General features: G+C 40.2%; 1 protein-coding gene across 1 annotated transcript in view; it reads left to right on the top strand.

Moving 5' to 3' along the window:
• The window catches only part of TLL2 (tolloid like 2), a 144,495-nt gene that overhangs the window by 72,831 nt on the left and 50,368 nt on the right, over positions 1 to 21,296 (top strand). The window contains exons 4-7 of the mRNA XM_055424988.2: positions 8,601 to 8,756; positions 10,450 to 10,567; positions 15,888 to 16,066; positions 16,984 to 17,089. Of these exons, the coding sequence (XP_055280963.2) occupies positions 8,601 to 8,756; positions 10,450 to 10,567; positions 15,888 to 16,066; positions 16,984 to 17,089 (559 nt within the window). The remainder of the gene's footprint in view (positions 1 to 8,600; positions 8,757 to 10,449; positions 10,568 to 15,887; positions 16,067 to 16,983; positions 17,090 to 21,296) is intronic.

Genomic DNA, 21,296 nt, shown 5'->3' with positions numbered 1-21,296 from the left:
TCTGAGAAACATCGGATTCCTTAGTGTTAGTCTCTCAAACAGAATATTTTTGCCCATTCTCCAAGGGGGAGTTGGCGGCAGAGGAAAATTAAGAGACTTGTTGAAAACCATATGGGAAATGAATAACAAACTTCCACTTGCTACATCACTGCCTGTGATTACTTAAGACAGGATGATTCTCAGGATTTAAACATTAAGGACTTCAGCGCTGCCAACATTTTGGAGAAGTTTCCGCCACAGAATTGTTTGGACTATTGGTTGTTTATTTTTAGAATAACTCATCCATTCTTTAATTAATTAATTGAAAACCTAAAAGCACCCCATGCTTGCCACCAGTCAGACACTGTGCTGGGTGTGAATAGAGTGGTAACTGAGCCAGCCACAGTCCCTGCCCTGTGGAGCTTCCAGTCTACTGGGGCAACTCACATTTGAAGCTTTCCCAATGGTTCAGTGGGAAAGAATCAGCCTGAAATGCAGGAGACGTGGGTCTGATCCCTGGGTCCGGAAGATCTCCTGGAGGAGGAAAGGGCCATCACTCCACTATTCTTGCTGGGAAAATCCCATTGACAGAGCCTGGTGGGCTCCACAGGGTTGCAAAGAGTCGGACACAACTGAGCACACATATATTTGGAATCTGGATGCAATCTGTAGTCCTGGGCTGGGATAGCAAGTTAAAATATCTGTGGAGGCCAAGCAGGTAATGTCAGTGGGTGAAGTGGCTGGATGGAACCTTGTGAAGTGGGAGATAGATTCTAGCAACCAGGAAAACATGTGCCTTGACTGTGAGGAGCAGATGCTACTTAACTTCTGTGGCTTGCAGATGATAGAAGCTGGGCCACTGTTGCCACATCTTTCCATTTTTGAAGAAAAACTAGAAAATTGGGATTTATATGTGAAAGTCCTTGATTTTTAAAAGTTGGCTTCTCAAGTGAGATTTAAGAAAAAACAAAACAAAGTGTGGTCCAAAAGCATCCAGGCCAAACAAAACACATCTGTGGGTTGGGTTTATCCCAAGAGCTGCAAGTGTGTGATTCCCGATCTAGAAATTCTAGCAGTAAAACAATTATGTTCAGGCTGAAAAACGTGTTATACTCCAACTTTCTGGTTCTAGTGACTGAACTGGCATGGACCCCTTTTATAAACGGATAACTACTGGGGGAAAAAATAAAATCTTCCCCTTACCCCAAATTAAAAATACAGAGTTACACTCAAAGAAAAGAAAGGGAAATTGTCATGATCAGGAAGGAATAGCTATTTGCTTTTAATGACAGATACCTAAAGCTAAGTACACTTAGATACAGAGAGTTGATGGTATATAATTACAGTACTAAGACTGTTCTATTAGCAGAAGGATAAGCAATGGAACAGAATAGAGAATGCAGCAATAAACCCAACTGCTGTATGACCCAGAAGTTCCACTCTTCAGTATTTATTACAGAGAAATAAAAATCTTCGTGCAAATACCTGTACATTAATGTTCATAACAGCTTTCTTTGTAAGAGCTGGAAACAACTCATGTGTCCTTCAATAAGTGAATGGTTAAACAAACCGTTTCCAGTGGCCATGTATGGATGTGAGAGTTGGACTGTGAAGAAAGCTGAGTGCCGAAGAACTGATGCTTTTGAACTGTGGTGCTGGAGAAGACTCTTGAGAGTCCCTTGGACTGCAAGGAGATCCAACCAGTCCATTCTAAAGGAGATCAGTCCTGGGTGTTCATTGGAAGGACTGATGCTAAAGCTGAAACTCCAATACTTTGGCCACCTCACGCAAAGAGTTGACTCATTGGAAAAGACTCTGATGCTGGGAGGGATTGGGGGCAGAAGGAGAAGGGGACGACAGAGGATGAGCTGGCTGGATGGCATCACCGACTCGATGGACATGAGTCTGAGTGAACTCTGGGAGTTGGTGATGGACAGGGAGGCCTGGCATGCTGTGATTCATGGGGTCGCAAAGAGTCGGACATGACTGAGCAACTGAACTGAACTGAAACAAACTGTGGTGCATACATACCATGAAGTACGACTCAGCAATAAAAAGGAACTATTGATACATGCAACAACTTGAATGCATCTCTAGGGAATGGCACTGAGTGAGAAAAGCCAACTCCCAAAGGTTGTACACTGTAGGATTCCATTTAAATAATATTCTTCAAATGAAAACATTTTTGAAATGAAGAACTGATTAGTGGTTGAGAGTTTAGGAATGGGTTGGGAGGGAGTGGGAAGGAAGTTGGATGTGATTGTAAAATGGCAACATGAGAGATCCTTTTGGTGATGGCACTATTTAGTATCATGAATGTGATGGTGGATACACAAACCTGTACACATAATAAATTGTGTAGAACTGTACACACACACACGAGTGTATATAATGCTGGGGAAATCTGAATGAGATCCCCTGAGTAGATGTCAATATCCCAGTTGTGATGTTGTACTATAGTTTTATAAAATGTTGGGGGAAACTATCAAGGGTACACAAAATCTGTATTATTTCTTGCAACTGCATATGGATCTATAATTATTTCCAAAAAATTTTCAATTTACAAAAATTATTTTTTCTTCCTGGTAAAGAACCTCCTGGCAATGCAGGCGACGTAAGAGATGTGGGCTTGATCCCTGGGTCAGGAAGATTCCCTGGAGGAGGGCATGGCAACCCATTCCAGTATTCTTGCCTGGAGAATCCCATGGACAGAGGAACCTGGTGGGCTACAGTCCATAGGGTAACAAAGAATTGGACATGACTGAAGTGACTTAGCACACGTTTCATATACAACAAAAAAAAATTTGAACCTCAATAGTATGACCATTGCAAAGCCTGTTTTATTGTTTGTGGTGGGAAATGTATTGCTCACAGAAAACACTTATTGAATGACTCATTTAAAGCAAAAAACATAATTACACAAAAAGACTGAAAGTAAGTGATGAAGGAAAACTATACGAGGCAAACACTAATCAAAATAAAACTAACATAGCAATATTAATATCAGTCAAAATAATCTTTATTATGGATGAACATGATTATAGATAAAGAGGGTATTTATTGATAAAAGATACAGTTTAGCTGGAACATTTAACAATCCTTAACTTGTATTACTTAACCAACATAGCCTTGAAAAATATAAAGCAAAGATTGAAAATAAAGGTGACATTCACAATCTTAGTTCTCAAGGTTGTTTAAAGCACTTTTCTTGATAGCAGATATACCAAGAGGCCAAAAGTATTTGTAAGAAGAATATTTGAACAACATATGTAGCACCCTTCAACCATCAGTTTTGGAACTTGATGCACTTTATTTCAAGGATATATGAAACATTTATAAAAAGCAATCACGTTGTTGTTCAGTCATTCAGGCACGTCCGACTCTTTGCAACCCCATGGACTGCAGCACGCCAGGCTTCCCTGTCCATCACCAACTCCCAGAGCTTGCTCAAACTCTTGTCCATTGAGTCAGTGATGCCATCCAACTATCTCATTCTCTGTCATCCCTTCCCCTTCTACTCCTGCCCTCAGTCTTTCCCAGCATCAGTCTTTTCCAATGAGTCAGTTCTTTGCATCAGGTGGCCAAAGTATTGGATCTTCAGCTTCAGCATCAGTCCTTCAAATGAATATTTAGGATTCATTTCCTTTAGGATTGACTGGTTTGAACTCCTTGCAGTCCAAGAAACCCTCAAGAGTTTTCTTCAACACCACAGTTCAAAAGCATTTGGCATTCAGCCTTCTTTATGGTTCAGCTCTCACATTCATACATGACTACTGGAAAAACCATAGCTTTGACTATATGGACCTTTGTCGGTAAAGTAATGTCTCTACTTTTTAATACGCTGTCTAGGTTTATCATTGGAGAAGGAAATGGCAACCCACTCCAGTGTTCTTGCCTGGAGAATCCCAGGGACGGGGAAGCCTGGTAGGCTGCCGTCTATGGGGTCACACAGAGTCAGACACGACTGAAGTGACTGAGCAGAGCAGGTTTATCATAGCTTTTCTTCCAAGGAGCAAGCGTCTTTTAATTTCATGGCTGCAGTCACCATCTGCAGTGATTTTGGAGCCCAAGAAAATAAAGTCTGTCACTGTTTCCATAAAGCAAGGCTCAAGACACCAAGGAATTGATACCTTGAAGCACAGGCCAGCATCCATGGCCAGAAGGCCAAATCCAGCCTGCCATCTGTTTTTGGAAATATAGCATTATTGGAACACAGCCATACCCACTCATTTACATAGTGTCTCTGACTGATTTCACACTACAGTGGCAGAGTTAGGTAGTTGCAACAGAGAATATATTAACCTCAAAATGTAAAAATATTTACTATATGGCTTTTTACAGAAAAAGTTTACTGACCCCTGCTTTGGAGAATAAGTCCTTGGAACACAAAGCGATGTTGGAGATCAATAACACACTCACACACACAAAGACAAATATTTTAGATGTTAAAAATCACACCTCTAAATAATTCAAGAACCAAAGAAGAAAATCCAAATGGAACTTACAGAATGTATCAAGGTCTAACATTGAAATGTACTTGTCAGACTTCCCTGGCGGTCCAGTGGTTGAGACTTTACCCTCCAATATAGGGGATACAGGTTTGATCCCTGGTCAGGGGGTTAAGATACCACATACCTCTTGGCCAAAAACCCAAAACATAAAACAGAAGCAATATTGTAACAAATTCAATGAAAAAAATTTTTTAAAGAAGTGTACATGTCAAAAGACGGGATGTAGTTAAAAAGGAACTCAGAGAAATTTCAGTGTTAAAATGGTAATATTAGAATATAAGAACAATTGAAAATTAATGTGCCAAACATTTAACTCAAGAAGCTGGAAAAGCATGGCCAATTGATTTTTTATAGGTTGCCAAGACAATCCCATGGAGGGAAAACTAGTCTTTTCATCAAATGGTGCTAGTACAACCAGATATTGGACACAAAAGAATGAAATTAGACCCCTACCTCACACTATATACAAAAATTAATTTAAAACGTTTGAAGATCTAAATACAAGAGATAAAACTATAGAACTCTAAAAGAAAATATAGATGTGAATTGTGATGAGGTTGGATTATGCTGCACCTTGTAATATTGTGACCTCAATGTCTCGTGGCTCCAGACTACTGCAATAAAGTGAGTTACACACATTTTTTTGGTTTCCTGCTGCATATAAAAGTTATATCTATACTATACTGTAGTCTGTTAAGTTTGCAGAAGCATTACATCTGAAAAAAATTTTTACATGATTTAAAAATACTGCTAAAAAATGCTAACCATCATCTGACAACTCAGGGTTACCACAAATCTTCCATTTGTAAAAATCACTCAATAAAGTGAAGCACAATTAAACAAGGTATATTTGTAATTTATTATGTATGACACAAAAAGTGACAAAATAAAAAAATGAATAAATTGGACTGCATCAAAGTTAAAAACTTCTGTGCTTCAAAGGATACTATCATAAAAATGAGAAGACAACCTACAGAATAGGAAAAAATATTCAAATTTATCTGATAAGGATATGGTCTCCAGAGTATACAAAGAGTAACTATAATGCAACAATAAAAAGACAACCCAGTTGAGAAATGGACAAAGGATTTGAATAGACATTTCTCCAAAGAAGATATGTTGTTGTTGTTTAGTTGTTAAGTCATGTCTGACTTTTTTGACCCCATGGACTGTAGCCTGCCAGGCTCCTCTGTCCATGGGATTTCCCAGGCAAGAGTATTAAAGTGGGTTACCGTTTCCTCTTCCAGGGGATCTTCCCGACTTAGGGATTGAACACGAGTCCCCTGCAGTAGGAAGCAGATTCTTTACCACTGAGCCACCAGGGAAGCCCTCAGAGAAGATATACAAATAACTAATAAGCACACAAAGATATATTCAACATCATTAGTCATTCAGTTCAGTTTAGTTCGTGTCCGACTCTTTGCGACCCCATGAATCATAGCACGCCAGGCCTCCCTGTCCATCACCAACTCCCGGAGTTCTCTCAAACTCACATCCATCACGTCGGTGATGCCATCCAGCTATCTCATTCTCTGTCGTCCCCTTCTCCTCCTGCCCCCAATCCCTCCCAGCATCAGAGTCTTTTCCAGTGAGTCAACTCTTTGCGTGAGGTGGCCAAAGTATTGGAGTTTCAGCTTTAGCATCAGTCCTTCCAATGAACACCCAGGACTGATCTCCTTTAGAATGGACTGGTTGGATCTCCTTGCAGTCCAAGGGACTCTCAAGAGTCTTCTCAAGCGCCACAGTTCTAAAGCATCAATTCTTCGGCACTCAGCTTTCTTTACAGTCCAATTCTCACATCCATACATGACCACTGGAAAAACCATAGCCTTGACTAGATGGACCTTTGTTGGCAAAGTAATGTCTATGCTTTTTAACATGCTTTCTAGGTTGGTCATAACTTTCCTTCCAAGGAATAAGCGTCTTTTAATTTCATGGCTGCAATCAGCATCTGCAGTGATTTTGGAACCCCCCAAAATAAAGTCTGACACTGTTTTCACTGTTTCCCCATCTATTTCCCATGAAGTGATGGGACCAGATGCCATGATCTTTGATTTCTGAATGTTGGAGAAATGTAAATCAGAACCACAGTGATATGCCACTGCATGGCCTTAGGATAGGTATTATAAAAAAGATTGAAGTTAACAAAGATATGGAGATATTGGAACCCTGATACTTTACTGGTGTGAATATAAATAGTGCAGCTCCTTTGGAAAACATTCTGATAGTTCTCTAAAATGTTAAACATAGAGTTATTATTGTGCATTGGGATGCTTCCACTCTTTGGCATATACCCAAAAGAACTGAAAAATATATGTCCACACCAAAATGTGTACATTAGTGTTCAGACCAGCATTATTCTTAATAGCCAAAAAAATGGAAACGACCCAAATATCCACCAACTAAAGGACAGGTAAACAAAACGTGGTATACCTACACAGCAGATTATTATTTAGCCATAAAATGTAGTGAAGTACTAACACAAGCTATAACATGAATGAATCTTGAAAACACGCTAAGTGAAAAAGGTTAGACACAAAAGGCCACATATTGCATGATTCCATTTATATGAAATGTCTAGAATAGGCAAATCCATAGAAACAGAAAGTAGATTACCGGTTGCCAAGGGTTGGAGGGATTGACTGATAATGGATACAGGGTTTCTTTTGGTGGTGATGAAAATGTGGAATTCTATAGAGGTGATGGTTGCACAAGTTTGTGAATATACTTTGTTTGTGAATATATAAGTAAATTGTACACTTTAAAGTGGTGGCTATTATGATGTTTGAACTGTATCTCAGTTTTTTTTTTAAAAGAGAAAAGAAGCTAGAAAGGAAACATCAGAATAAACTAAGGATGAAAATAGAAGGATGTAAATTAAATAAAATTAATGAAATAATGAAAATGAAAAGAATAAACAAAACCAAATCTAATTTTTAGGGGAAAAAATATAAAAACGAAAGAGAAAATGCCCCAAAGTGAGCTTAGTGAGTATAAGCAAGTAGACTGAAAACAAAACCTTGAACTGTCTGAATGATGAAAGAAACAAATGTGGATTCAGTTATTCAGTTGCCTCAAGGTTAAGCGATTCTACCCACCCATCTATCTCTACTGTTCCTAGGGATCATAACTTGAACTCAGAGCCTTAAATAGACTCCCCGTTTCTTTCCCATATTCTTCCCTCAAAGGTCCAGATGTACAGAGAGATCCAGAAGAGCTGGGGGATTCTATGGGGCTCTGCATTTTCCAGGGGTTTATCTTGCCAAAAGTTTATTTTCCCAGCATCACAGACTGGTTCACTTTATTTGTCACACTGGCCAAATTATTTCCAATATTTGCAGCATTGACAATATTTGGTCAAGACAGGGGGCCAATGCAGCTTGTTCTCCCCAATGTCTGTGGTTCTGAGAAAAGAGTACATCCCTAACTTGGCTCCACTTTAAAGGGCTGTGAGTTGTCCTAGTCGCTTAATTCTGTGGCTCACAGGCCGCCCTTGAGTCCCATGGGGCTTCTTTCAAGACCTCCTACAAGCCAGACCCACTTCCATCCTAGGCCTGGGATACTTACTACACTTTAAAAAAAAAAAAATTTTTTTTTTCTTTATTTTTGGCTGTGCTAGGTCTTCACTGCTGTGTGGGCTTTTCTCAGGCTTTCCTTTAGTTGTGGCAAGTGGGGTCTACCCTTCATTGCAGTGCACAGGCTTCTCATTGCAATGGCTTCTCTCCTTTTGTGGAGCATGCACTCTAGGGCATGTGGGCTTCAGAGGTTGCAGCACATGGGCTCAGTAGTTTGCAGCTCTGCAGCTCTGGAGCCCAGGTTCAACAGGCACATGGGTTTACTTGCTCCAAGGCACATGGCATCCTCCTGGATCAGGGATCGAACCAGTCTGTGTCTCCTGCACTGGCAGGTGAACTCTTTACCACTGAGCCCCAGGGAAGCCCTACGCTTTCTCTTGCTCCACTCAGGTTTAAAACCCTGAACAGATCCAATATCCCTTTTAGAATACATGTTCTGAATTTCTCCTTTTGTGGATTCATGGGTGATATAATCTTCATTATATGCCCAGGAGGAATTAAAAGCAAAGTAAATGGCAGCCCAACTCTCTTGCAGATGAAAAGGAGAACGCCCTGCTTCCACAGAGCCCTGGGACCTTGCATGCTGGAGCTGAGACCTTCTCTCCCCGGGTCCGAAGAGCCACAACCTCAAGGACAGAGAGGATATGGCCGGGAGGGGTCATTCCGTACATCATTGGTGGGAACTTCACTGGTCAGTAGCTCCAGATGAGGCTTGCTTGGGGCTGGGGGCTTTGTCTTCCCTGGTGGGCAAAGTCCTCCCTGCAAGGACTCAGGTGGGATGGAACAGATGCTGGAGTCATAGCAGTCCCCGTTCTTCAAGCTTCATCATAACCACAGGGTCTAATGCCCTTAGCCTGGGGAAACTAGTCTCATTTGGGGCTGTGTCCTCTGAGGCGGTCACCTGGTCCCTGAGGCATTATCCCAGAGCCTCCAATAAGATGTCACTCTGCCCCTCAAGGAGTCCCCAGTTCTAATAAGAGAGAGAAAGAGATGTGTGTTCTTAAAGAACTAAAATGTAGGAACTGTCATCAGCTACTAACTTTTGTTCCTTGGTATCTTTTTTGTTTGTTTTCTTTTTTTGACCTTGCCATGTGGCTTCAGGGATCAAACCCTTATCCAGTGCCATGAACACCCAGAGTCTTAACCATTGGGCTGCCAGGGAAGTTCCTGTTTCTTGGCATCTTAACCATGTTCTTTCAGATCTAGTGTGCTTATCTTGCCAAAGATTTATATAACTTTCATCAAAAATTAACTACTTTTATAGAGAAAACTTTCTTTACAAAGAGATTTTTTATTCTATAATTAGGATTGCTGTTTTGGTGAATCATTGTTCCATAAACATTTGTAACTTAAAAGTGTCAAGATGGCTCCCCCGAAATGGACAGCTAAGTTACTCTTTATTCTGTATATATGTTTTAGGGGGCCAACGAAATGACACCACACCCCCATCTTCTAGATCATCATGGGAACCTCCTAGAGGTTTGTTGGTTTTCTGCAACAAAGTCATTCCAGAATTCAGATCACATCTGTAACCTTCCTGTGTACTTCCCAAACAACTCTTTTTTTCTAGATCCTTCTCATTCCTTCTACCAAAATCAAAGTACAGTTGTCTTATTTATTTCAGACTGATAGATTTTGAAAAGAATACTTATTGACTGGATGAAACTATCAGCCTAGAGTTTGCAACTACTTTATTCTTGCTCCCAATTTACTTGTTTTATTTTCAATAAATAAAACAATTTATTTATTTTCAATAAATTTATTTTTGAAATAAATAATAAATTTAAATTTATTTTCAATAAATAAATAATTTCAAGGAAATGTGAAGAAAAGTTCGTAGGAAGTATGAAATTCATCTGTTCTCAAAGGCCTTATTGAACATTAGACTCAAGGATCCCCAGCAAACACTGAACCCTGATGCAAAAACATCTTGAGTGTACCTGCAAATAGAATTTTTAGAGCATATACTTTCCTATAGATAGAAAGTAAAATGAAAGGGTGGAATGCAGTGCTGGTGAGTTACTTGAAAGGCCAAAACTTTCCAAATTGAATAACCTAAGGAACATTTTTTTAAAGTTTAGGAAAGTACTTTCAATACAAAGGAAAAGTTGGGAGGCTGGGGACATTTGAAAATCTATTTTTACCCTCTCTTCCAATTCAAACTCCTACTCTCTAAATTTTGGTTATTTGGGAAAGTTATATTGTATTCTTAGCCAGGGAAATCCTTAGTTCTAGTTCATTTTAATTCAGGGTCACTGAAACAAGTTTTTTTTTTTTTTTTTATCATTGGAACAAGCTTTGTTAATGAACCAGCATACTCTAGAACATCTAAAGAAGCTATGGACCCACGAGTGAATTGATGAGCACCTGTCCTGTCATTTCAGGAAGCCAGAGGGCCATTTTTAAGCAGGCCATGAGACACTGGGAGAAGCACACCTGTGTGACCTTCATAGAGAGGACAGATGAAGAAAGCTTCATTGTGTTCAGTTACAGAACGTGTGGGTAAGTGAAAGTGTGTTCACCTCAATGGAGATTGAGGCAGACAAGTCAGATTGCCCAGGAGCCTTGAATTTTTTCTCTAAAACAATATGTGTTCTAATATGCTGGAATATATAGGAGTCCAGAATTTGTCAGAAACTCTTCTTGCCCTCAACGAACTCAGTCCAGGGACAAAGTAGGTAGGTCAAGAGGAAGACTCCAGAATGACAAGGTGTCTGTATTTCCTGTCATGGGAGTAAGCTGAAGAAATTGGGAATGTTTCATACAGAGAAGTGATTCTGAACCAACTTGGGGCCAGTGATCCCACTGAGCATCTGATGGAGCTTTGGGCTCCCTCATGATGGATGTACATTTATGCAAAATTCTGCATGTAATTTTGTGAGCTACATGGGCTTACAGGCTTCCTCCAGAAAACATAATACATAATAAGATGATTGGATTATAGCTAAACTTATCTGTTATGCCAATAAATATAACTGTGGTGTATTTTCCTGAAAGGAAAACGTTCTCATATTAGTTCAAAATCTTAAACCCAACTAACTACATGCTATGTATGTGAGAGGACTACTGAAGAAAATGATCCAGAAAGGTTTAAAAGTAAAAGGTAAGAAGGCATACAGGCAAATACTAACAAAAAGAAAGCTGCGATCACAATTCTAGTTGTAGACAACACTTTTTTGTTGTTTCTTCAATTCATTTTTAAAGTCAGAAAGTGCTAAAAAAAAAAGCAAGACACTTTATAATGAGAAAGAGTACAAGCTACAGTGAGAATATAACAGTCATAAATCTTTATGCACAAAATAGCATAGCATTACAAGTCATAAAACAAGCCCCAAGGGTTTCAAGGGGAAATCAACAGAAACACCAACGGCAGAAGACTTTATTTCATTGCTGTCAACCCAAGTAGATCAATGTCAAGTTAACCAAAAAATAAGTAGAGATTTGTAGAGGACTGGAAAAATGTAATTAATAGAGTTGAGCCTGTGGGTCTACCAGATTCTATAACCTGTAACACATTTTAAAAATGCCTCTTAAGCATTTATAGACATGGTTCATTTATTAAGTATTACAAACACCTCAATGTATTCTAAAAGTCCAAAATAAAATTAAAATATTCTCTGATTGTAAAGCAATGAAACTGGACATAATAACAACAACAAAAAGAGAATAAATACTCCTGCATTACCTGTTAAAACCTCCCCTCCCCCCCCCTTTTTTAATAACTCCTAGATTTTAAAGAAATCAGGATTAAAATTACAAGACATCTAGATAGCAAAAGCCCCATGGTTCAAAATGGAAGAGATCTGGGTAAAGCCATGTCCAGAAAAAATCCCATAGCCTCATATATCCACAAATCTGAGAATTAAGAATGACAGTGAAATATTCAATTTGAAGAAGTTAGCAAAACAAATGAATACATAGAACCCTCCACCACAACAAAATAAACCTCATGAGAGCAAGAAAATGGACAAGGTTACACATTATAGAACTGATAAATTGGAGAGTGACTTCTTTGAATAAACAAACAAAAAACTGTAGATACATGAATTACTTGTTAGTCTAAGACAAAAAAGTGACAGTGCAGAGACATACAAAATCAGACATGCAAAAGGGAGAAGTAACCACAGATTCAGCAGGATCATAAAAAAGAACTTTATAAACTCTAGGGAAAGAAACGTTGAAACCTGGATGATGTGATTGACTTCAAGGTAGATATAAAGGACTGGCACAGACCAGTAACTTTGAAAGAAACTGGAAAATTGATGGAAGAACTTTCTCCTCCATACCACCAAGCTAGAGTTTCAAAGATGAATTCTTTAAAAACTTCAAGAAGCAGATGATTCTGGTACTATTTAAGTTTTTTAGAGCATAGAAGAACACATTCTTCCAATTTACTTTTAATAAACTATTGTGGTGTTGCTACCTCAAAATGAAAAAGATGGCACTAAAAAAGAGAAAATTATAAACTCATCTAACTGATGAATAGCCATGCAAAATCCTAACTAAAATGTTGGCACATAGAACACAGCGGTAAAAGAATAGAAAAGGAGCCTGTCAAAAAGGTTTATCTAAGGAATACAGGACTAGTTCAACATGAAGAAATCTATCTGCATGATTCAACATATTGATGGCTCAAAGGAGAGAAGCCAAATTCATGTCTCAATAAATGCTGAAAAGGCATCTGCACATTTCAACATACCTTCATGATAGATCCTTAACACACATATATATACACATTAACATAACGCACACAAATATATATATATATATATCCCAAAAGCCCACATAATGTTTATCAATAATAATTCTAGAAGCATCTCTATTAGAATCAGGAACAAAAGATGTTTATGATCACCATAGCTATTTCACATTTTTTTTCCTGGAAATACTAGCTAATGTAATTTGACACGAGAAAGATAAACCCAATGAATATTGGCAAGAACAAGTATTGTTTGAAGTTAACGTGACATGTGGTGAAAAAACCCAGAAAATCAATAGGAAAACTATCAGAAACAAAAGGAGACTCTATTAAGGTAACTGACTACAAAATTAATCAACAGTAAATAAATTTTGCCTTAATGAAATAATTTGATAAAGTAATACTTTCATAATGGGGGAAATCACAACTTTAGTAGAAACATAGTAGATGACATATCTAAGAATAAACCATAACAAAAATGCAAAAATATGCCAGCCATACAGGAAGAAAACAACAAAATTCTACGGAAACTTTTAAAAAAGAAGTAAAAATGGAAATACATACTGTTTCCTCATATGGAAATGCCCAACATAGTAAAGATGTCAGGACTTCCTAAAATAACCTATAAATTCATGCCATTCTGATTTAAACAGCATCTTCATATATGTATTTGTGGGTGTGTATGTACATACATTTTAAGAGCTTGAACAAATGATATTAGAGTTTTTCATGTAGAAATAACAGAGCAAACAGCAGTGACAGGGACAGAGGTAGGGGAGAAGAGGTCTGATGTTCTATCCCAACATATGTGATATCAAAATGCAAATGAAGGTCTTCCCTGGTGGCTCAGTGGTAAAGAATCTGTCTCCCAATGCAGGAGACATGGGTTTGATCCATGACAAGATCCCACATGCCACAGAGCACCTAGGCCAGGGTACAACTATTGAGCCTGTGCTCTAGAGCCTGGGAGCCACAACAAGAGAAGCTACCACAATGAGAAACCCACATACCACAACTAGAGAGAAGCCCATGCAGCAACACAGACCCAGCAGAGCCAAAAATAAATAAATAAAATTATTTTAAAAATGCAAATGAAGATAGTAATTAAAACCATTTGGAACTCAAGAGAAAAATAGATATGTGGAACGAAAGAGCTTAAAATGAATATGTTTATACACTAATTTAGGTAGCATTTTAAATGAGAGAAAGATGGACTAGTCAGGGATATGTGAATATTGGGATAATTCAGTAGCTCATTTTAAAGAAAATAAAGCTACCACACTTCATATACCAAAAATAATTTTGGCCAGATCAAAGATGTAGGCATTTTAAAACATTTATTTACGTGTTTATTTTTGGCTTTGCTGGGTCTTCATTGCTGTGCAGCGTTTTCTTGAGTTGCAGCGCACAGGCTTCTCACTGCAGTGGCTTCTCTTGTTGCTGAGCACCGGCCCCAGGGCATGTAGGCTCAGTAGTCACAGCTCGCAGTCTCTAAAGCACAAGCTCAATAGTTGTGGTGCATGGGCTTAGTTGCTCCACGGCATGTGGGATCTTCCCAGACCAGGGATTGAATCCATGTCTCCTGATTCTTTACTACTGAGCCACCAGGGAAGTCCAAAGATGTAAGGATTTTTAAAAGAAAAAGAACAAATGTGAACTAGAAGGAAGCAAGATTGCATATTAATTATAATCTTGCAGTGTAGATGGCCTTTCTAAATAGCACATAAGAAAATAAAGACATTGCATTAAAATTTTAAACCTTTATATGGCTAAAACAAAAAGAAATAACAAAGGGAGAAAAACCTTTGTAATGCATTTAATAGTCAAAGATTTAACCCCCTAATTTTCAAAAGGTTCTTACAAATCAGTAATAAAAAGATGGACAACCCTCCCCCCTCCCCAACTGGGGGAAGATGTGACCTCATAGTTCACAAGAAAAAATATAAGTATCACATAAAACATGGAAAACTATCCAACTTCAGTGAAATACCACTTTTCATTTATCAAATTGGCAAAAGTAGTTTGGCAAAACCAGGGCTGGCCCAGTTGTGGGGAAATGGGCTATTTAACACTCCAGTGTTCTTGCCTGGAGAATCCCAGGGACAGGGGAGCCTAGTGGGCTTCCGTCTGTGGGGTCGCACAGAGTCAGACACGACTGAAGCAACTTAGCAGCAGCAGCAGCAACAACATTCTATTAATAGGCATATAAAAAGACACAACGTTTTGGGATTGCAATTTGATAGTATCTATCAAAATATCAAATGCACATATCCTTTTATCCATTGATTCCATTGCTCAGAATTTACCCTACCAAAAGCAAGTAAGACCCCAATGGTTTTTTTGTTTTGTATTTTGTTGTTTGTTTTGTCTCCCTCTTCCCTGAGGCCTCGGTTAAATAGAAAAAAACTGAAGAAAGTCTAAATGTGTGTTAATAAGAGACTGATCAAATAAATTTTAATACTATGTTGCTTTGAAAAAAATTAGGTTAACATTTACTGTTATGAAAATATCTATGAATTAAGGAGGGAAAAAAGGCAAGGTGAAGGACAATGTACATGATGTATTTTGTAATTAAAAATGTTATATGTGTATATACAGATGTATTACATTTTTTGGACTAGAATTCAAGAAGCTGTCAACAATAGTTATCTTTGGAACCTTAATACTGTACTTAAATCTTTTGTGACTTGGGCATGTATTTTTAAAACATTTTATAGAAGTTATCTGAGTGGTGGGATTATGGGCCATTTTAATTTACTTTTTACAGCTTTCTATATTAGGAACAATGAATATATATTTAAAAAAATAATTGTGCCCGGAAGAGAAGTCATCTCTAAGGCTCCTCTGATAATAGCAAAAAGACTCATGCTTTACAGAAACTCAGGGACTCCTTCCTTTGTCTCTTCCTTGTCATCAGAGACTCAGGGATAGAAGGGTGGGGGAAGGTATGTACTTTTTTCCTGGAGGAGAGGCTGTATCTTTCTAAGGATTCTCCAGGCCACCGAAAAGGTCAAGAGCCATTTTTGGAGGGAATTCCTGCCTTGGGAGGGAAGTTGGACAATGAGATTGTTTTCAAGCTTCATTCCCTGATCTGCTGACCTGAGTATTTCTGCAATTGTTCAGCTGTTGTTCCTATGTTGGGCGCCGAGGTGGAGGCCCACAGGCCATATCCATTGGAAAAAACTGTGACAAGTTTGGCATTGTGGCCCACGAGCTGGGCCATGTGGTTGGGTTCTGGCATGAACACACACGGCCAGACAGAGACCAGCATGTAACCATCATCAGAGAAAACATCCAGCCAGGTAAGGAGTCTGTATGGAGCCTAGAAGCCAGCGGTCAGGCAGGTAGCATCATGGGGTCCAGAGAGAGGAAAGAGAGGGGTTGCTGGGGGCAGACCGACACTCATTTGTAAGTATGGAGGCCTTTGTTACCAGCACTTTGTCCTTCATCCATGTGTGGTCCTTTCTGGAAGGTCATCTGCTAGAGCTTTCAGGTTAGAGCAGAAGCAAAATGATTCCATATTGTAAAGGACAGTGAAATCCAACTCCATTCCATAACAGGAACAGAATCGACCAGAACACTGTTGCAACATCAAAGTTACTCATCCAAAAAAAGAGTTCTCCCAGTTGCTTTACGAAGACTCATTTTTGCTGATGTAGGCAACACATATTTTTGAAACTGAAATATAATTAGGACACAAGTACATGAAAAACAGTATTTCTGCCTATCCTAAGGCAGATAAAGTGTCTAGATTTCTTAAAAATACCTCCCCATGTTAAACAGTTTTATACAGAAATTCATATTGAACGTGAAAGTCACTGATTGAATAATATATTTGCCTTAAAAATGCTTTCAAGAGTCTGAATAGTGAATTTGAGATTGAACTTAAATATTGGATTTCTTTTCTTTGTTCCTTCAATAACAAGACTAGAGATTTACAGGCAATTTTTTTTTTTTCTTCATAACTAACCTATTAACTTTAAGAGTTTTGAGAGGCATTTTGGGAGGGGTGTTGGGTGGTGGGGTTGAGACCACACAGGGCTGTTCGAAGTTTCAAATTTCTAATCTGTCAAAAACAACAAGAAGAACCACCACCAAGCCTGTCATTCGACTAACAGAGCTCTCGGAAGTTGCTATGGGCCCTCCTTCTCCCCTCCTCTGCCTCCTTTCAGGTGCCTGCCTTGGTTTTCAAAGACGTTAACAGAGTGTTGTGTCACAGGTCAGGAGTATAATTTCTTAAAAATGGAAGCTGGGGAAGTGAGCTCTCTGGGAGAGATGTACGACTTCGACAGCATCATGCACTACGCCCGGAACACCTTCTCAAGGTCGGAATCTATGGTTACGCCTCATCTGTGTCGTACTGTGCCTGCCGCAGGCGGGGGTCGGATTCCAGGAGGTCTGCGGAGAGCAGGTCTCTGCATGTTCCTAGCACAGTTGGCATGTCTGTCCTTGAAATACGGTGGCCTCTGGGCTGCAGTGAAATATAATCTAATCAGGTTCCTGCTAATAAGATTGAATCCCATTGTGAAGCTGGTGTTTCATCATGCCCTCATGTCACAAGCAGCAAACTGGAAAAGGGAAATTATTGAGGGGTTGGCTGGAATCATAATTTAGAGGCTCTGTGTAAAATTTCCAGCGGGTGGGGCCCTCTTCTAAAGTACATCCAACCAGGTCTAGAAGAGGTGTAGTTTATTGGAAGCTAGACCGCATCAGAGTTGGGAGGGTGGTAAATCAGGGGTTCATTTTAGAAGAAAGTAGGGCTCCAGCCAGTTGGGGGGCTCACAGGTAGCGGAGATTGGAATGAGAACAAAAATCCAGGTCTCCTGCCTGCTGGCCACACATGATAGTAGCTGGTGTCCTCAAGTCTGGGCAGGCCAGTTATTTATGGCTGGCCTCAGCAGGATCGGTTTTGATGAGCTCATGCTGTGCTAGACCCAGTGTTAAGTATTTTGCATATTACCCTTGCTTCTATATTACCGTATTGCTGCTGCTGCTGCTGCTAAGTCACTTCAGTCGTGTCCGACTCTGTGTGACCCCATAGACGGAAGCCCACCAGGCTCTCCCGTCCCTGGGATTCTCCAGGCAAGAACACTGGAGTGGGTTGCCATTTCCTTCTCCAATGTGTGAAAGTGAAAAGTGAAAGTGAAGTCGCTCAGTCGTGTCCGACCCTTAGCGACCCCATGGACTGCAGCCTACCAGGCTCCTCTGTCCATGGGATTTTCTAGGCAAGAGTACTGGAGTGGCTTGCCATTGCCTTCTCCGATATTACTGTATTACCCTACCCTTATCATGTAAGTGTTTTGTATAGAGAAGTGTTTCACTGCTCGTCCCAGTTTTGTAGATCTTTCCACTCGAGTTATTTTTCTCTCTTGGCATTTTTTCTCCCTTAGTTTCGCCTGAAATCAGCTTTTTATTTATTTACTTAATCATTAAATAAGATTTAAGGTGGTTCCCAATATATACAAGAAAAAAAAATTAGGTGAGGAGACTTGGAGATGTGAAGAGGGAAAAAATAAGGGTATATAGCTAAGTTGAAATGGCAACCCACTCCAGTGTTCTTGCCTGGAGAATCCCAGGGATGGGGGAGCCTGGTGGGCTTCCGTCTATGGGGTCACACAGAGTCGGACACGACTGAAGTGACTTAGCAGCAGCAGCAGCAGCAGCAGCTAAGTTGAAGCTTGGAATCCGTTTGGTATTCAGGATATATGCCACAAAGTCATGTACCCTTTGTTAGGATTGGCAGCAAATCCTGCTCCATGCTTCCTAGCAGGTCATAACACAGAGGGAAACAGTCCATTTCATGAGTCTCTATGTCCATCAAGATCAAAGGAAACCATTAGTTCAAGAGACTCACAGCTCTTGGGACTGGAAAGGACACTGTTTACCCAGGCTGCTTGGCTCTTGGGTACACTTCTGAAAGCATCCTGTCGATAAAGTCGTACTACCATGAGCGACATCCTCTACATCTCAGCATCCCAAGTTCCAAGGGGGCACTGGTCCTCTGGCCACACAACTGAGTTAGTTATGATCGCCATTCTGCACCCAGGCAGGATCTCTCCAGTGCTTTAATGGGTGGAGTTTGGCCCCAAGTCAGCATCTTGGAACACCTGGCATGGGAGTGACCTACTCAGTTCTCTTTACTCTTCTTCTGGCTCTTTATCAGAAGATACAGAAGTATGATGTAAGGAAGAGACCACTGACCTGAGAGTCGAAGGCTGAATTCTAGCCCTCATTCACCCATGCACCTTGCTTTTGAAGGGGGTCTAGAGAGTAATTAGGGGCAGCTTTGTGTGGGATCAGATCTCCACCTTCCTGGGCCCCAGTCCCCTCACGAGAGAGTTGGAACAGATGTTTTATGAGCCCTTCCAGCTCTAACATTTCATGTTGTAATTTATTAACCAGAATGGGTGAAGGATTGACAGATACGATCTCACACATTGCCATATGGGAATCTGAGGCTTCCTCTTCTGCATTGGGAAATGGAGACTTTGAAGGACCTAACCTGGGCGTCTGAGAGGCAGGATGAGTGCCCCCTCTGCAGATGTTGGAGATGGGATGCTTGGATGTGGGGTTGGGACTGATTCACAGGGTTGGGAAGTGGTGCAGGGAATAGCCAACTTGCACCGCATTAGCTCTGGGGTTGCTAAGTGGAGCCAAAATATTGATTTTTTCAGGGAATCAAGGCCAAGTTGGTCCAAGAGAGAAGCTTGTACCTTGTTGTTGTTGTTGAGTTGCTCAGTCGTGTCCTACTCCTTGTGGCCCCATGGACTGAAGCACGCTAGGCTTCCCTGTTCTTCACCATCTCCTGGAGCTTGCTCAAACTCATGTCCATTGAGTCGGTGATCCCATCCAACCATCTTCTCCTCTGTCATGCCTTTCTCCTCCTGCCTTCAATCTTCCCCAGCATCAGGGTCTTTTCCAATGAGTCAGCTCTTGGCATCAGGTGGCCAAAGTGTTGAAACTTCAGCATCAGTCCTTCCAGTGAATATTCAGGGTTGATTTCCTTTAGGATTGACTGGTTTGATCTTCTTGCAGTCCAAGGGACTTGCAAGAGTCTTCTCCAACACCACAGTTCAAAAGCATCAGTTCTTCAGCATTCAGCCTTCTTGACTACTGGAAAAATGATTGCTTTGACTAGATGGACCTTTGTTGGCAAAGTAATGTCTCTAGCTTTTAATACATTGTCTAGATTGGTCATAGCTTTTCTTCCAAGGAGCAAGCATCATGGCTGCAGTCACCATCTGCAGTGATTTTCAGTTCAGTTCAGTTCAGTTGCTCAGTCGTGTCCGACTCTTTGCGACCCCATGAATAACAGCACGCTAAGCCTCCCTGTCCATCACCAACTCCCGGAGTTCACTCAAACTCACCTCCATCGAGTCGGTGATGCCATCCAGCCAGCTCATTCCCTGCCATCCCCTTCTCCTCCTGCCCCCAATCCCTCCCAGCATCAGAGTCTTTTCCAGTGAGTCAACTCTTCGCATGAGGTGGCCAAAGTATTGGAGCTTCAGCTTTAGCATCAGTCCTTCCAATGAACACCCAGGACTGATCTCCATTAGAATGGACTGGTTGGATCTCCTTGCAGTCCAAGGGACTATCAAGAGTCTTCTCCAATGACCCCCCAAAATAAAGTATCTCACTGTTTCCATTGTTTCCCCATCTATTTGCCATGAAATGATGGGACTGGATGCTATGATCTTCAGTTTTTGAATGTTGAGTTTTAAGCCAGCTTTTTCACTCTCCTCTTTCACTTTCATCAAGAGGGTCTTTAGTTCCTCTTCACTTTCTGCCATAAGGGTGGTGTCATCTGCATGTCTGAGGTTATTGATATTTCTCCTGGAAATCTTGATTCCAGCTTGTGCTTCATCCAGCCCAGCATTTCACATGATGTACTCTGCATATAAGTTAAACAAGCAGGGTGATAATATACAGCCTTGATTTTCTCCTTTCCCAATTTGGAACCAATCCATTGTTCCATATCCTTGTACCTTGGATCTTGTTTTTATAGATGCCAAAACTCTTCATATTGCTTTATAACTTATCTTTTAATTATTCATATAAATTTGTTTATTATTATTCATCTGTTGGGACTTCCCTGGTAGTCCACTGGTTAAGACTTCACCTTCTAATGCAGAGGGTGCAGATTTGATCCTTGGTTGGGAAACTACGATCCCACATGCCCATGGCTAGAAAACCAAGCATCATAACAAATTCAAAAGACTTTAAAAATAATCCACATCAAAAAAATATTTATCTGTTGTATTCCTCTCTCCCTCACTGAACTGAGGTCTTTGTGGATAGAGACCACCTCATTCTCTTCTGTTCCCCAGCACTCAAGACAGTGCCTGACACAGAGTAGCTGTTCAATAAATATTTGTCAAATGAACAAATTAATGAAGGAGTCCAAGGAGACAGGAAATCTGTAGTGCTAGGGACTAGGTGAGGGAATAAATGTCCATCATCTCACTATAATTCTTCCCATATACACATACTGCGGTCACTTCATTAAGAAGAATCTACATGTTTCTATTATGT

The sequence above is a fragment of the Moschus berezovskii genome, chromosome 12, assembly GCF_049115385.1.
Source record: "Moschus berezovskii isolate FMDL1 chromosome 12, NW_MosBer_1.0, whole genome shotgun sequence".
Lineage (NCBI taxonomy): Eukaryota > Metazoa > Chordata > Mammalia > Artiodactyla > Moschidae > Moschus > Moschus berezovskii.
Note: the sequence above shows the minus strand (reverse complement) of the source record. Positions and strands in the feature narration are given on the sequence as shown.